This window comes from Schistocerca gregaria, chromosome 3 (genome assembly GCF_023897955.1).
Source record: "Schistocerca gregaria isolate iqSchGreg1 chromosome 3, iqSchGreg1.2, whole genome shotgun sequence".
NCBI classification, from domain to species: Eukaryota; Metazoa; Arthropoda; class Insecta; order Orthoptera; family Acrididae; genus Schistocerca; species Schistocerca gregaria.
In genome coordinates, this window is record NC_064922.1 from 78,950,570 (window position 1) to 78,969,330 (window position 18,761).

Below are 18,761 nucleotides of genomic sequence, written 5' to 3' on the forward strand. Positions count from 1 at the left end.
CGCCATCTGGTTTCCCCCTTCAAGCTAGACATATCATACCCCATCCATCACTTTGCACGACAATGCATTGGCGCATACAATGTAAGCTGTCGCTGCTCTATTCGGTCGGTGGGATTGTACCTTCCACCATACTCCCCCGATTTATGTCCTTGCGACCTCGATTTTTTTCCGAAGATAAAGGAAAGGAACCACTTCGTGGCATTCGCTTCAGAACTGTTCCAGAGATTCTCCAGGCAGTAGACCGTTCCATTCGCACCATCAACAGAACAGGCTCTGTTAATGGTATGCTACACATCGCACATCGCTGGCGACGGTTTCTGCACCACGCTGGTGCCTACGTTGAAGGACAGTCACAGATACAAACACGTGTGAATAAATAGTTACCACTATTTAAGTTCCAACCCTCATACCATAATGATTATCGGCCGTGCATGAGGTCGTGTCGAGTTCATTACCGTGGTACCTTCACATGGATCGCCGTTCTTCACCCAATAGATGAAGCTGTCTGCATCGTTTAAAGTAGTTTAGGGTCTGCGAAATGAGTTTTCGCAAATCATAATCAAAGCGATACACGTGGAGTCTGGACAGGTCTGGTATGCTCATACACACATACATAGGTTCCTTAAACTCTACTGCAGCCTTCGTCACCTCCACAGCAGCAGTTCTCGAACATTGTGACCCGCTTGAAATTTGATCTCGCAATGCATTTTCTTACGCCATAACGCCCATCCCATTCGGTTCTAATCAAAATTTCACGTAGTTCCCTCAGATACTCCACTGTTTTACCGAAAATTGCATTACCAATAAATTTATAAAAATCTTTCTCAAAGTCACATGTCGCAGAAGCTCTGTCTTGTGTTCAAATCAATATATTCCTTCCACCAGGGCAACTGCTTGAAGGAGATAGCCTGGGTAATTCTAACCAGCTCCATACCCAAACTGAGAGACTGCTGGAGATTCCGATAGTGAATAACGTATCTTCGCTTAACCCCCAACGTTGTCATCAGTGCTGGAGTGGAGCGCGCTTGCGGAACTAGTTGCTCTGGACACAGCGGCAACTTGGCGTGTGCATCATGCAAAACTAATAGGGTATGGGAGTTGTACCTCTGCCACATGCCCTACGTCACAGTCAGTTGCTGTACACCCCATGACTTCTCCACCTACTCCCTTTCGTTTGCCTTCGGGCACCCATCGAATCCCACCAGTCGGCCGAGACTGCTGCATGGCCTGCCCGTACGAGTTATTCACGTCCAGCTACATTATGTAACTCGAATCAAGGGATGCGCTGACCATGTCACTCAACCACGGGTTACTTGTCTTCGCGTGCCTATGGACATATTGACAAGGTCCCCCACGGATCCTTCGCTCAAATAAAAGAAGCATGGCAGCCTCGGTTAATAATTCAAAGCTGCACTTCATTTTCTTGATCATCGCGTCCCAAAGACAATCCAGGGGCCGTTTAATAAAAGGTGGAATCCAGACAATATGTGGTCATGCATAGACTTTCGAATTTCTCTGTGTCCATGTAAAGCTGAGCGTCCTCTCCTAAAGTGGAGGTGCTGAATTTCTGGCAGATATACACTCCTGGAAATGAAAAAAAGGACACATTGACACCGGTGTGTCAGACCCACCATACTAGCTCCGGACACTGCGAGAGGGCTGTACAAGCAATGATAACACGCACGGCACAGCGGACACACCAGGAACCGCGGTGTTGGCCGTCGAATGGCGCTAGCTGCGCAGCATTTGTGCACCGCCGCCGCCAGTGTCAGCCAGTTTGCCGTGGCATACGGAGCTCCATCGCAGTCTTTAACAATGGTAGCATGCCGCGACAGCGTGGACGTGAACCGTATGTGCAGTTGACGGACTTTGAGCGAGGGCGTATAGTGGGCATGCGGGAGGCCGGGTGGACGTACCGCCGAATTGCTCAACACGTGGGGCGTGAGGTCTCCACAGTACATCGATGTTGTCGCCAGTGGTCGGCGGAAGGTGCACGTGCCCGTCGACCTGGGACCGGACCGCAGCGACGCACGGATGCACGCCAAGACCGTAGGATCCTACGCAGTGCCGTAGGGGACCGCACCGCCACTTCCCGGCATATTAGGGACTCTGTTGCTCCTGGGGTATCGGCGAGGACCATTCGCAACCGTCTCCATGAAGCTGGGCTACGGTCCCGCACACCGTTAGGCCGTCTTCCGCTCACGCCCCAACATCGTGCAGCCCGCCTCCAGTGGTGTCGCGACAGGCGTGAATGGAGGGACGAATGGAGACGTGTCGTCTTCAGCGATGAGAGTCGCTTCTGCCTTGGTGCCAATGATGGTCGTATGCGTGTTTGGCGCCGTGCAGGTGAGCGCCACAATCAGGACTGCATACGACCGAGGCACACAGGGCCAACACCCGGCATCATGGTGTGGGGAGCGATCTCCTACATTAGCCGTACACCTCTGGTGATCGTCGAGGGGACACTGAATAGTACACGGTACATCCAAACCGTCATCGAACCCATCGTTCTACCATTCCTAGACCGGCAAGTGAACTTGCTGTTCCAACAGGTCAATGCACGTCCGCATGTATCCCGTGCCACCCAACGTGCTCTAGAAGGTGTAAGTCAACTACCATGGCCAGCAAGATCTCCGGAACTGTCCCCCATTGAGAATGTTTGGGACTGGATGAAGCGTCGTCTCACGCGGTCTGCACGTCCAGCACGAACGCTGGTCCAACTGAGGCGCCAGGTGGAAATGGCATGGCAAGCCGTTCCACAGGACTACATCGAGCATCTCTACGATCGTCTCCATGGGAGAATAGCAGCCTGCATTGCTGCGAAAGGTGGATATACACTGTACTAGTGCCGACATTGTGCATGCTCTGTTGCCTGTGTCTATGTGCCTGTGGTTCTGTCAGTGTGATCATGTGATGTATCTGACCCCAGGAATGTGTCAATAAAGTTTCCCCTTCCTGGGACAACGAATTCACGGTGTTCTTATTTCAATTTCCAGGAGTGTACATAGCATGCTCATATTCTGCATGCGTTATGGCACCGCCCGTAAGGTTGCTGGAAAGTATAGTTTATGTCGGGTAGTGTGGTTTCGTTGAGTTTTGCCATACTATCCACATACTCGTTTGGGAAAACCCCCTTCCTAGTCACAAGTTGAAACGTTTCCTCGTCGGGAAATGCAGCTCGAGTGATACGCATATCCTCCCGAGGTAGAGTTTCAATGAGTTTCTCAAGTTGCCCCTGCATAAAACGTAACGTGTCAAGGAAGTGGAGCATAATTCATAGTGTCATTCGTTTGGAGAGTGAAATGTATTTCTTGTAGCTGTCAGGTAGAACACTGACCTGATTTTTCTCCCAACCAAACTCAGCCAAGTGCTCAACTAGAAACTGAGCGTCATACTTTCTTAAATTATGGAAGAAAACTGGTATGTGCCTCGGTAGCTAGTACTGGACACTGCACGTATTGTGAGCTGCACCACGGAACTTCCCCGTAAGCTGACAGTAGTCCCTAGGAGGAGTTTCCGCTTTTCTAATGGCAACTCACGAATATGACATCAACCGCATTATTATACAAATCTTCAGTTTCCTTTGATTTGGTCTTAGGAACATTGTTGCTGTAAATCTTATCAACCTACCGCGACAGTTTTTGGAGCTCAGTGACCAGCCAAACCACAGCATTACCCCCAACATACGATTTGTAGCGGATAAGACTGGAACCATAGGACAATAAAATTTGGTACACTGCCACATATGGCACATGTTTTTCCATAACACTGGTACGTGTGGCTGTAGGGTCACCTTTAAAGTGGGTCACAAGAGCGAGAAGGCATTCAAAGTTGCCGTACGCTACAAACAGGTATCGCTCATGGTGGTGAGCATTTTTAAAATTTATGAATTTGCTTTCCTCAATAAGACTAATGACACATACCAGGTCCCTGGAAGAGCAATCTATTAGACTAGGAAGGTGGTTTTCCTATATGAGCATGTGGATAGTATGGCAAAACTCAACGAAACCAGGCTACCTGACATAACTGCATTCTCCAGCAACCTCACAGGCGATGCCTTAATGGATCCAGAATACGAGCATGCTGTGAATATCTGGTGGGAATTCAACATCTCAAAATTAGGAGAGTATGCATGGCTTTACATGGGCACAGACGTGCTATTCCTTACTGATGTTTTCGAAAAATTCCAGAATCTATGCATGACCACATATTCTCTGGATCCTACCTTTTATTACACAACACCTGGGTTGTCTTCGGTCGCAATGATAAAGAAAACCAAGGGCAGCATCGAGTTATTGACCAATGCAGACATGATTCCTTTCTTTGAGCGAGGGATCCGTAGGAGACTTTGCCAATGTGTCCATAGGCACACGAAGGCAAATAAACCGCGGATGAATGACATGTGCAACGCATCCCTTGATTCGAGTTACATAATGTACCCGAACGTGAATAACTCGTACTGGCACCCCATGCAGCAGTCACTGCCGATTGGTGAGCTTCGATGGGTGCCCGAAGACGAATAAAAGGGAGTAGGTGGAGAAATCATGGGGGGACTGACGTAGGGAACGTGGCGGAGGCACGACTCCCATACCCTATTAGTTTGCATGATGCACACGCCAAGTTGCCGCTGTGTCCCGACTAACTAGTTCCCCAAGCAGGCTCCACTCCAAAACTGGTGAAAAAGCTGGGGGATAAGTGGAGATACATTATTCACTATCGTAATCTCCACCAGTGTCTCAGTTTGAGTGTGGATCTGGTTAGAATCACCCGGACTACATCCTTCAAGCAGTCCCCCTGGTTGAAGGGAAATATTGATTTGAGCACGAGACAGAGCTTCTGCGACGTGTGACTTTGAGAAAGATTTTTACATAAATAGTTTTAACCAATTGACGCTGTTGGAAACCCGAGAACATTTTATTCAATGTTATCGCCGCGAGACTCTGCATTCATACATTACAAATTAATGGATAATTCAATTTTCAGTAAAACAATGGAGAATATGAGGGAACTACGTGAAATTTTGATTAGAACCGAATGGGGTGGGCGTTATGGCGTAAGTTACTCTATTTTCACACATCTTCTTCATCATCATCATCTTCTTCTTCTTCTTGACTCGATAGAGAGCAGGACTCCCGTAGAATTCCAGGCCTTGAATGGCAGCAAAATTGAAGTTTTGACATATCCATAAGATCTCCTCTTTCCCCGTCACGTAGATGATGGTCGAATAATCAAAGCGACATCACCATATTTTTATAGGGTATGTCAGGATCATCCCAGTGAAATAAATCATCGAAATGTGTTAATCACTTTGCACTCCTTGTCTTAGCACACTTCACATTCTTAAAAGACCTTGGTTTGGCAGCGCTTGCTGAAAATGTCTCTATTATTTCGACATATTCCGTTATGCCATATATTTAAATATTATGTCTACACTCATCATTATGTGGTTCAAATGGCTCTGAGCACTATGTGACTTAACTGCTTAGGTCATCAGTCCCCTAGAACTTAGAACTACTTAAACCTGACTAACCGAAGGACATCACACACATCCATGTTCGAGGCAGGATTCGAACCTGCGACCGTAGCGGTCGCGCGGTTCCAGACTGTAGCGCCTAGAACCGCTCGGCCACTCCGGCCGGCTCATCATTATAGAAACCATGAAGTAAAGAAATAGGTCATTTAAAAGTAATAGCATCTTACTTGGCTACAGAACAGACGTTATTACTATTGATCTTTACAGCTATACACCTGACACAATACACCGAAACTGATGGCGGTACATGTGTGTGGTGCCGCGCATTCGAGTCAGGCGATGATCCTCTTCCTGCTCCAAAGTGTTCCGAATGCTCCGAATGCACATACTCTAGTACATACTGCATTCACAATGATTTCTTAGTCAGGGGAAATTTGTGTGACCAGGGTGGTGGTTGCTATTCATGAAACGTACTGACACAAACCCCGACTTGGCGGTCTAAATATATAAAAGACACCACTGTATGTTGGCTTGGTTTGCAAGTATCGAAAATACGACAAGGTGTCTTGGAAGTGGTGAAATCGGTAAACGGAAAAGACGCTAGGGCTTTTTTAAATTGTAATTACATCCTTTATCCATCGACAGGTATGTGTTGGCGGCAGACTCTTTTGCAGTGTTAAGACGACACCCAGCTGGGGCGAGTGGGAAGGTCTCATAAATTTTTATTACGTATCTATAATTGAAAGAAATGTTATGCTGCTACTTGAACGTGGCTTATGTTACAAAATAACACCAGACATTTGTAGGACGTAATCAGACAACAGCTCAAAAAAAAAAAGAAAGAAAGAAATAATGTCTAGTCATAAGAGAAGGTGGTGAATCCTGTGGATGCCTTGGGCAGATGGAGGGAATATTTTGAAGAGTTGCTCAATGTAGGTGAAAATACGATCAGTAATGTTTCAGATTTCGAGGTAGAATGGGATAGCAATGATGATGGAAATAGGACCACATTTGAGGAAGTGGAGAAAATGGTCAATAGATTGCAGTACAATAAAGCAGCTGGGGTGGATGAAATTAAGTCGGAACTCATCAAATACAGTGGAATGGCAGGTCTTAAATGGCTACACAGGATAATTGAAATGGCCTGGGAGTCGGGACAGGTTCCATCAGACTGGACAAAAACAGTAATCACACCAATCTTCAAACATGGAAACAGAAAAGATTGTAACAACTACAGAGGTGTCTCTTTAATCAGCGTTGTGGGTAAAATCTTCTCAGGTATTGTTGAAAGGAAAGTGCGAGTATTAGTTGAGGACTAATTGGATGAAAATCAGTGTGGGTTTAGGCCTCTTAGAGGTTGTCAGGACCAGATCGTTACCTCACGGCAAATAATGGAGAAGTGTTATGAATGGAACTGGGCATTGTATCTATGCTTTATAGATCTAGAAAAGACGTATGACCGGATTCCTAGGAGGAAGTTATTGTCTGTTCTACGAGATTATGGAATAGGAGGCAAACTTTTGCAAGCAATTAAAGGTCTTTACATGGATAGTCAGGCAGCAGTTAGAGTTAACGGTAAATTGAGATCATGGTTCAGAGTAGTTTCAGGGGTAAGACAAGACTGCAACCTGTCTCCACTGTTGTTCATATTATTTATGGATCATATGTTGAAAACAATAGACTGGCGGGGTGAGATTAAGATATGTGAACACAAAATAAGCAGTCTTGCATATGCAGATGACTTAGTTGTGATGGCATATTCGATTGAAAGTTTGCAAAGTAATATTTCAGAGCTAGATCAGAAATGTAAGGATTATGGTATGAAGATCAGCATCTCCAAAACAAAAGTAATGTCAGTGGGAAAGAAATATAAACGGATTTAGTGGCAAAAAGGAGGAACAAAGTTAGAACAGGTGGACGGTTTCAAATACTTAGGATGCATATTCTCACAGGATGGCAACATAGTGAAAGAACTGGAAGCGAGGTGTAGCAAAGCTAATGCAGTGAGCGCTCAGGTACGATCTACTCTCTTCTGAAAGAAGGAAGTCAGTACCAAGACTGTTATCTGTACACCGTTCAATCTTTCGACCAACTTTGTTGTATGGTAGCGAAAGCTGGGTGGATTCAGGTTACCTTATCAACAACGTTGAGGTTACGGATATGAAAGTAGCTAGGATGACTGCAGGTACTAGTAGATGGGAACAGTGGCAGGAGGGTGTCCACAATGAGGAAATCAAAGGAAAACTGGGAATGAACTCTATAGATGTAGCAGTCAGAGCGAACAGGCTTAGATGGTGGGGTCATGTTACACGCATGGGAGAAGCAAGGATATCCAAGAGACTCATGGGTTCGGCAGTAGAGGGTAGGAGGAGTCGGGATAAACCAAGGAGAAGGCACCTGGATTCGGTTAAGAATGATTTTGAAGTAATAGGTTTAACATCAGAAGAGGCACCAATGTTAGCACTGAATAGGGGATCATAGAGGAATTTTATAAGGGGGCTATGCTCCAGACAGAACGCTGAAAGGCATAATCAGTCTTAAATAAATGATGATGATAAGGGAAGGGTAAATTTCACGTGTTGATTTGTGATTTCAACGCATTGACGAGTATATTCCAACGTAAGGGGTGATAGATTCATTTCGTAAACGCTTGCACACTATAATAATGCAACGGCTCAACCGAAGCTGCTATAGTGTGCAAACAGAACGGGCGATACAGCTGTAACAAAACGAACCTCATCGGCAAGCCAAAGCATATTCTCTTGTCTTCCTAGTTGCACTATCGACTTCGACATAGATTCCAGCACAACAACCGCCACTGGCGATGTCTTTGAACTCTTTAGTCCTTGGGAAGTGTTGTTAATTATCACGCCTGTGCTTTATAACACTTGTTTGAGAGAGTTTTGGCACAATGCAGTACCCTCTGGAAGCGCTGAGTGGAAAACAAACGTTCCAGGACCAGGGGTGACATTTCTCGATGTCAGACTACAGCAACAATCCTCTTTAATTGTAGTTACATTGATAAATATGTGTCTGGTTCCCAATATTAGTGTGAGCGTGTGAGTCTGAAGATGGCTGTAGAAAGCACAGCAGCCAGCAAGAAGGTCGGGACCGGAAACAGCAAACGCCTCTGTTTCTAGCTGGGGCTTGCCCATCCTTTGTACACCAGTTCAGAGAGGCCTAGAAAACTTCCAGCTAATGTCGATTTGGCTCGCACCTCCCCCTGGGCAGGTGAATAGAAAACTATTACCCAGTTAGCGTTGAGTTGCGTTCGGGACCGCTTGTGTCCCGAGTATAATCTGTAGAAGTTTGAGAAGATAGAATATGACGATGTTTGGGCTGGGAGTAGGATTCGAACCCCTAACACCCAGATCCTCCAGAGCCTCTCTGTGGCTCACTCGCACGTCTGCAGCTGCAGTCATATTCAGCGTTACGGCGGTTGTTTCCTCCGTCTGCGCTGCACTTCGGCACGGTGCGTGCTTGGCGATCCGCACCACATAGTTTTGCCACTGAAACTAGCGACTATAGAAAATAATGGCAGACAGTGTTCCTATTCTGGTAGCAGCAACAGTTTCACAGTTAAATTCAGTACGTGACTTGACGGACGGGCCGTCCCGTTAGGACCATCAGGAAGAATGCATTCGATGTTATTCTGGACTATTTTCGTAAACAGTTCCTTTTAGGATAAGAATTTCCAAGCAGAGAAACTGAGACATCACGAAAGCTCCTACAACAATGACACTTTTGGATTTCCAGGATGGGACTGATATGTATTGGATAGACTGTCCCATTAGGTTCACTACGAAGAATGCATCCTGTGTTTTCCTGGGGAGCATTGGAAAAGATTTCTATAGCGTGTCCAGAGGGAGATTTGGCTGTTATTTACATTGACATGTGACGTCAGTGTAACACTCACAACCTTTTAGTTGCACCTGCGAATGAGAGCCGCTACGCGAACATCTCGCTGAGGGTGAGCCGCTATGTGAACATCTCGCTGGAGTGCAGGTACAAAAGCTATGTGTCATCGCACCTGCAACAGTGCCTAGGTAAGCAAGTGATTCGACAGGTATTTCTCTGGTGTCAAGTATGAAAGAGGTGCCACCGCCTCAAGCTTTCAGACCCCAAACGGGTACCCAGGACGGCTTGGCAGCTGAGTGCAGTGTCGTCACTTTTCAGGGACAGCACGTGCACCCCGGCTGCTGGCAGCGGTTGCGGTGGTGTTCTGTGCAATCCAGTGGTTCGGGGATGGCAGGCGGTGCATGCTTCGCTATCGAAAGGTTTTTAACTGTGTAATTTTCATGGTGAAGAAATGGTGACCGATTTAATTACTTCTTACAAGACCTGCATCTTTCGAAACAGCAAAGAATGATGAGCAAGAGAAATCCGAACCCTGCAAGCACAATTTTTGACAAATAGACAATTTACCCTTGAATTTCCATTCATGGGATCCTCCCTGTCCACCTCAGAGCCACCAGTTTCCTGGTAGGTGTGGGGTGGGTAGAGGGGGGACATATTGGTGTTTCACCAGAGAGGGACATGTTAGTTAATTGATGAATTTAATTAGTCAACAAAATGTGACATGGGGCTATTCGAATAACTCAGACCAGAAAGTGAACCTGTACCTCTACCAGCGAGGGCGAAGGCGTGGTGGAGAGGTGGGTCATGATCGATTTCCTGAAAAATTCTTTAAATAAATAAATAAACTGTATTTCATATGCTGCTTATAATCCTATAAATTGTTTAAGTAAACAATATTCCACACATTCTCTGAATTGTTTAAACAATATTCCATATGTTATGATTAATTTCTTGACAAATTCTTTAGCAAGATAAATAAAATATATTCCATACACTACTATAAATAATTATACAATATTCCATCCATAGTCTAAATTGTTTAAACAATATTTCGTAGACTGCAATCGAATTCCCTCCAAATGGCTGATCAACTGTGTCTTATCCCCACCAATTTCTGGGAGGGGGAGGGGAGGGAAGAGGGGTTACTAGAGGGAGAGGGGCTAATTAATTGATCAATTTCATTTAGTTGTCAATGAAACATATGAAGGACTTATTTCAATAGTGGTAGAAGTCCATTACCTCCACTTTTCTGCCTAGAATGCTTCTGAAATTAATGATCCAAGCAAACAGAAAGAAAAGGTTTATCTCTAGCAAGAAGCCATATGCTTGAATATTTCTGGTATCTGAACTGCACATTTGTCAGCGCTCATTTAACTTTAGGACACTATATCTAAAAATGAATAAAAATGGACTTGTACCACTGTTGAAATAACCCCTTCATACCAAAAGTGTGCTTGTTTTGGCGAGATGGAGGGAAGGAGGGTTAGGTGTAAGAGAGGAGGGTGAGGGATGGGGCAACAATAGGTTAAGGACCTGTCAATCAAAACGAAAGACTTTAGGAGAACAATAGGTTAATGATCTGTCAATCGAAGGAGCGCAATAGGTTTGCTCCTGCTTACCTGCCCCTAATGTAGGCAACCTGCACTAACAAAATGCACTAATACTGTGGGACTTGTGCATCACGTCGGATGGGCGTAGAAGAGCCAGTCTCCACACAGTTGCAGCACTTGTTCTTTGCCATTTGAAGTGTTCTTAATGTGTTGTCATATTGTTTTGAGACTGTTCGGTTTTCGTTCAGTATGTAACTAAACGCCTGCTCTTTGTATGGTGTATGCTTTCGTACAAGTTATGAAAGAATAGTGGCAACCAGAACTTCCCTTATTTTATTGATACCTTGAGACTCAGTGCTGGTACAATGGATCCAAAGTTTCTTGAACTTTGACAACAGCGACTGTCACTTCAGTATCAGCAACAGCACAACAAATCTTAAGCGAAAACGTCAACCGGTGTAGGTTTACCGTGATTTCCCTAAATCGCTTAAGGCAAGTGCCAGGTCAGATCCTCTGAAAACGGTACAGTCAGTTACCCGAACTCCAGCCGTTCATATTTCGATCTTGTGCTCCACCACTTCTCAAATTTTGTAACAACAGTAGCGGTACATACATTGTACACTGAGGAGCCAAAGAATCTGGTACATCTGCCTAAAATCGTGTAGGGCCCCCGGGAGCACACAGAAGTGCCGCAGCAGGACAGGGTATGGACTCGACTAACGTCTGAAATAGTGCTGGAGGGAACTGACACCATGAATCCTGCAGGGCTGTCCATAAATCCGTAAGAGTACGAGGGGGTGGAGATCTCTTCTGAAGGCATCCGAGGTATGCTCAATAATGCTCGTGTCTGGGGAGTGTTTAAACTCAGACGAGTGTTCCTGGAGCTACTCTTTAGCAATTCTGAACGTGTGTGGTGTCACTTTGTCCTGCTGGAATTGCCCAAGTCCGTCGGAATGCACAATGGACGTGAATGAATGCGGATGATCAGACCGGATGCTTACGCACGTCTCACCTGTCAGAATCATACCTAGACGTATCAGGAGTCCCATATCACTCTAACTGTACATGCCCGACACCATTACAGAGTCTCCACCAGCTTGAACAGTCCCTGCTGACATGCAAGTTCCATGGATTTATGAGGTTGTCTCCATACACATACACGTCCATATGCTCGATACAATTTGAAACGAGACTCGTCCGACCAGGCATCATGTTTCCAGTCATCAAAATGCTATTGTCGGTGCTGACGGGCCCAGGCGAGGCGTAAAGCTTTGTGTCGTGCAGTCATCAAGGCTATACAAGTGGGCCTTCGGCTCCAAAAGCTCGAAGACAATGCAGCAGTGAATGAAGTAAGATTGCAGTTCTTGAGAACATTTCTCGAGGAGGACAGCAGTTTTATTAGTACTTTAAACTGAATATAAAGTCTCAACTGCAAGAAACCTTTATTTTTGTGGTTATCGGTTTCAGTCACTTAGCGGTCATCTTCAGATCCCATGCCATGATGGCAGGCGGTGACAGAGAATGGAGCACGCGTTACGAACTCCTCGAACGTTCGCTGCTCAAAGTAAGACTATCGTTTGAGAAACGCAATGTCGTATTAAAGTAGTACTGAAAGTACGAAATCATGATGGAGATGCAACAGTAATGGCGTAATTTGTAAGAAGCTCAGCCACCACACGTACAACAATTTATCATATTCGGTATAAACTTGAGGACAACGGTACTGTTCGGGGTGTGCGTAAGGAAAGGATGGTCTGGCAGATCAAAAACATCAAGTCCAACTTCCAGAACTACTGTATTGCAACATTTTACTAGAACAGCTCAAAAACTTGAAAGGGAGGTAAGCTGATCAAGTACAGGACGAATTATGAAGGATGCAAAGTGGAAAGTGTACACATTCCAAGACAGCTGCACGGTATGAACGAAGACGGCCAGGATCGAAGGATGCAGTACTAATAGTGGTTCGCGGGCACGCTGTGCGTTGATGAACGGTTTTCTGGGATGGCTATCTGGCCTTACGAAGCACAATTCGAACTGATCGGTATTGGAAACCGCAATAAATGAATAAAGTGTGCTCCTGAAAAACCTCACATTCACGTGGACAAACATGTTAATTTTCCAGGTGGTGTGCTGCATCTTCATATGCTGCAAACATCGGTACTACCTACCATCCGAGAGGTGTTTGGAAATGAAAGATTTTATCTACAACTAGATGGCGCTCCACCTTACTACCACAGAGATGTCAGAGCCTATTGCACTAAAATCAACCTGGAAGATGGATAGGTCGAAGAGGAGCTGTTGACTACCCACCAGTCTCCAGACCTCACACCTCTTGACCTACAGGGTGCCTTGAAAAATGAGGTGTACTAACAGAAGCCAGCTACACTGAAGTAGCTACAAGAAACCGTCGAGGCGTCCTGTGCGCTCGTCACTGGCAACACTGACAGCCGTAGTTCAGGAAACAGTTCAGTGGCATCGACGTTATTTGGCTGTTGATGGGAATCACTTTGAAAGAATAACTTTCCCCTTGAACAAGAATTGTAACGGAATGTCATGTTGTTCCATTAATATTGACTATCAAAGAGAGTAATCATTCTTCTGGACCCTTCTGTAGGGTAAATAGCCGAACTACTCAGGTATGCAGTTCTAGCAGTGCACCTCCTCTTGCCCTCTCTCTGTCCATCTACTCCTCCCCACTCCCTCTCTGTCCACCAGCTCCAACCCCTTCTGTCCAATGCTCCCTCCCCCTTTGTCAATCTCCTTTCCACCCTCTTTTGCCCCATCTAATTCTTTCTCACCCCATCTGTTTCCCCCTCTACATCCCCTCCTCTTCCCTCTCTGAGTCCATTTCCCATCCACTCCTACCTCTGTCCACCTCCACTTTCACCATATCTGTGTCAATACCGTCCTTCACCCTCTCTCTCTGTCTGTTTGTTCCTCCAACCCCATTCTCTCTCCACATTATCACCCCCACCCCAGTAGGTTGACAGTTTGTATCCCACAGTATTTCTTTTCAGATACCATAAGTAATATGTATACCAAGTTTTTACAGCGGCTTTGGCCATATGTGCACTTGTCACATATATTCCACACATATTTAACATATTTTGCACAGATTTGTACACGTACCTCATTCGTATCTCTACAGTTTTCTTTTCTCCCAGCTCATTGTTTATGAGGCCATACCTCAGATATCCTTCATGTAATAATATAATTTTGTAGGTAGCTTCAGCGGCGTATTTGGATACTACCTGCTTGATATGTTGCGAACAGAGTTAGTATCAAAGAAATAATAAATTTAAACGGCATGGATCATGCGACAGTTTTGCAGGCATGAACAGTGACAATGTATTAACGATAAAGTTTTTTCTTTCAACATTTCGTTAACGAGAAAAAGTTTTGTAAAGGTATGAAATTATGTGTTAAGTCTGTCGTATGAAACTAAGTGTTGTCAGTCTCAAATAATGGATGAATAAAGTCTGAATATTTGCGCGTCGTGGGCTACACTTCTTTTTCACAACCATCTCCTTTCCAGGCAAGTAGAGAATGATATGTGTTCCAAGTCACGTTGAAATCGGTCCACTGGTTTACGAGGGGATAGATAATATACATATATACATATGTACATACATACATATATATTTAAATGCATAGATTTTTATGCTGCTTGGTGTGCTGGTACTGCGAATGACTGAAAGCAAGGGGAAATTACAGCCGTTATTTTTCCCGAGGGCAGGCAGCATGGAGAGCTGGATCAAATCACTCTCTGGACTGAAGACAACAACAAGGACAACAACAACATTTTTATGACATCTACGGGTATCAACAGCAGCAGAAAATGGTGCAACAGGAGTAAGATTGTTTATGAATAGTAAAGTAGGGCAGACAATTAATTTAGAGATAGCATGTGATAGGATTGTACTCATCATAATCGATAACAAACCAACGCCAACAATAACACTTTAGATATACATGCCGACGTCACAAGTAGAAGATGAAGAGGTAGAGAAAATATTTCACGATATCGGAAGGGTAATTCAGTATGTGAAAGGTGATGATATCTAAACATCACAAGAGACTGGAATGTGGTAGTGGGAGAAGGAATAGAAGAAAGAATTACATGAGAATCTGGAGTCGGTAGAGAGAATGTGAGAAGAGAAAGACTGAGTTTTCCAATGAATTTCAGCCTGTAATAGCGGATAAACTGTTCGAATATCACAAGTAAAAGAGGTGTATTCGGAAAAAGATTGGAGATACAGGTCACGATTCAGACAGTAAGCGGTTGTGACCTTCTGAAAGCACAGCATTTAAAATTTCACGTGCGCCAGTTGCACGTCAGTCGTTCTGCCCCACTGCAGCTACCTAAAGCCCAAGTGCAAAGTAGTGTACAGTTTATGGGTTGTTGAAGGCAAGGGAAGAGAACGGGCAGTGGACACATGTGGTTAATCCGTTTTGAACCTTGTTCGAGAAGACATATTATTTTGTGTGAAAAATACTAAGTAATTTGAGTATGTAATACGTCAATCTAATGAACATATGTTTTGAATATCATTTTAAGAAAATATTCGTATCGACAAACCGCAAATATGTATATGCCTCAAATTACGAGTAAGAAGGATATATCTAAGCAGTCCACGAAATATAATGAAATGATTGTAATAATTTTCGATTTACAGCTTAATAATGCCAACAACGTTGAAGATTGTGACCCTGAAAATGCGCTTCACTTTAACAGTGCCAACTTTAAAATCCAAAGAAAAAGTCGCACTACAGTGATCTTAATAGCACTATGTTACTTCTTTAATGAGGCTCTCATTCTTTTCACTTATTTAGGCTGCATTTTTGAATTTTAGCATAAAAATGTTGAAAGCAAAGAGATTATATTGGCAATGTCGAAATAGGATCCCACAAACCTCTTACTCACTCCACTGTACAGTCCTTGATGCTCAGGCAGCAAGCAGCTGCCATGGGGAAGTGTGAATCACAGCAGGGCGTGGACGTTTTTGGAATGTGTACGTTCTGAAGCTCGTGACTGAGCACTCTAAGAATTATGACCCAAATTTTAACACTAGACGGGTTACCGAGGCGATAACTGCTGGTGCGCTTTTTTCTGCTTAAAAGATGAGGTCAAATTAATTTTGTTTCCTTGTGTGTGATGTTGCATTAATCTTTTTTTTCTTTTGCTGTACATTTTGTGAAAGCAATTTCACAGAAACTAATTTGACAGAAGTAACAAATTGAACGAATCGTATTATACAAGGTGTATCTGAAATGTTCGGTGGATGGTCGCAATAATAATGAAAACAAGAGTTACAAACAATAGACCTTTACCGTCATTCAAAGTAATCATTATTAACTAAAACGCACATCAGGCATCTGAAATTAGTTGAAAAGCTGTTGGGTACTGTCACTAAATGCTTCTGGTGAAACTGCTCGACGTGTTGTGGTAACATGTTGTCAGATATCTGCTACATAGAGGAAATGTTAACTGATGCTACTAACACGATCTGTAGACCGAGTCAGAGTCAGCAACATAGTTTTCATTATCATCCCTGATCCCCCCCCCCCCAAAAAAAAAAAAAAACTGAAAAAAATCCAAGATTAAGACGACGTTGACCGCCTTTTTCGACTGCAAGGGCTCGATCCTACACGAATTTCTGCCAGATGAGTACTATGCCACTGACTGACAGTCCCTTTCCGGTAGAACCAGGTCTCACCTCCTGTAACGATGCGGATATCTGACGATGTGTAGCCACTGTGCATTAAGGGATCCCCAAGAAGTATTTACTGATAATTTCCAACAGCCTTTCGACTAATGTTAGAACTGTGTCACAGATAATGTGATTACCTCTAAGGCCAAGAAATGTATTTTATTTGCGATTCTTGTTTCCTTTATTTTTTGAGAGCATTCACTGAAATTTTCAGGTAAGTCTCGTATTGTTACACTGTAACGTGCTGCCGGAGACATTTATACCTAAATATACAGAAGGTATCTACGAACGACATCCGAACGTTTGTCGGTGGAGTTCCAGTACGTCCGGTGCATCGGTGCATTCTGGCGACCTTACTGTGCCCCGTGCCATATCGCCAGAGCGGAAGGAATCGAGAAAAGGATACGCGTCCGAGTCTCCTCTAAAAGTAGACAGTTTGAGCACCGGGAAAGGTGACGGAGGAGTACCTTCTTGTTGTTGTCGAACGCGATGTCGGCGTCGAGCCGCACGACGGAGATGTCGTAGTCCCAGGACCAGGGCCGGTAGCTCTCGTGGGAGGTGATGTCGGCCGCGTGGCACACCTGGCCGCCCGACCCGCGCAGCGACGAGCCGACGCGCACCGCCAGGCTGCCGGGCGACGACCGCTGCGCGCACTGCGCCGACGTCAGCACGAAGCGCGCGCCCACGATGGAGCCGGCGCACAGGTGCTGGCGGCGGTGGTGTAGCGCCGCCACCCACGGCACCGCCGCCACGTCCGCCTCCTCGCCCCCCACCAGCCGGCGGCGGCGCGCGGGCGCCCAGTGCCTCGGCGCGCCGGGGGCGGCGGGGGCGGCGGGGGCGGCGGAGGCGGCGAAGCAGAGCGCGGCGGCGGCGGCGGCCGCCAGGCACGGCACGGTGCGGCGCATCTCGGGGGCAGGCCAGCGCTCGTCTGCCGGCCGTAAGCTTTTACCTCCCATTGTCTCCGGATCTGCTTCTCCCTTCACTATCGCTTTATGTCATATTACTAGGAAAATATGTTACCAAATGGCTGCACATCTCTGTGAAAGATTTATATTTCTCTGGCTGCGCTATAAAGTGCCGTGCCGCAAGACTTGACTTTTACTGCTTGTACTTTCAGTTTAAAACTTTATGCCCTACAATTTCCGAGCCTGTGGGGATGGGTTTCAATGGCATTAAACGAGGAACCTCAGTCATAGAGTGCTTTTACTTTCAAGTACAGCGTGCCAGTGGGACAAAGCTCGCTCGGTTAGGTAGTTATTTTTCGGTTCCACAAATGAAATGATTTAGGATATATCAATTTACATTCCTATCATATATTGACGTGTAAACATGGCTAAATGCTGAGTATTTTCAAAATTTCTTTCCTTTTCTTTCTCTCTCTCCTATTTTTCGTTTTTTAATAGAGATTTGGATTCGTAATTCCTACCCACCACTTGATAAGAATTCATTGAATAGTGCTGCATCTGATTCACGTAAATAGTGTTAATATGTGCACTCAATGTGGCGAATTCTGCACCCTTAAAATTAAGACACAGTAGCGGAACTGATCAAATTACTGCAGCTGCCGCCATACCTGAGACTGTGCATAGAGTATTCTCTTTGTAAACAAATTAAAGAAATGACCAGGTCTGACGTCTTATACTGTTCGAGGAAATGTATTTGCTGTTGCGAATATGGACAACCGTGAACTGCGTAGTGAAATAACGACCGCTTTCCCTGTTATTACGAATGGTCGCCTTACCATTTGGCTCCCTGACTCACAGCCAACCCAAATTTCCATATGTCTTCAACTGTTTGTCTACTAACGTATGTCTTTGGATGTGCACGCATGTCTCAAGGAGCATTACATTGTAAGTCGGAAATACACTCGCACTGCAATATATTTATCCGCTGAGCTTGGCAAGCCACTGCTCAGCATAACCATACCAACTCTTAAGCCTCTGTATAGTGCACGAGGCATTCGTAACCACACGTGGGTAGCTCTGTGGCGCCAACACTCATCACCATGAACACACCCAAAATAATCATGATAAGGCAGTTAAATGAATTTCACTAGGTTCCTGTTACCTGTCGCAACTGTTCTAAGCCGCTAAAGAAATACGTTAACCAACAATGACCACTTTGATGACACATGAGGCGAACACGCATCCCTCCTAGGTCAAAGAAAAC

The 18,761-nt window shown here is 45.0% G+C and overlaps 1 protein-coding gene across 1 annotated transcript in view; it reads right to left on the reverse strand.

Moving 5' to 3' along the window:
- The window catches only part of LOC126354205 (trypsin-4-like), a 75,157-nt gene extending 57,609 nt beyond the window's left edge, over positions 1-17,548 (reverse strand). The window contains exons 1-2 of the mRNA XM_050003662.1: positions 17,456-17,548; positions 17,060-17,353 (exon numbers count right to left, since the gene is read on the reverse strand). Coding sequence (XP_049859619.1) covers positions 17,060-17,353; positions 17,456-17,548 — 387 coding nt within the window. The remainder of the gene's footprint in view (positions 1-17,059; positions 17,354-17,455) is intronic.
- Positions 17,549-18,761: the final 1,213 nt, after the last annotated feature.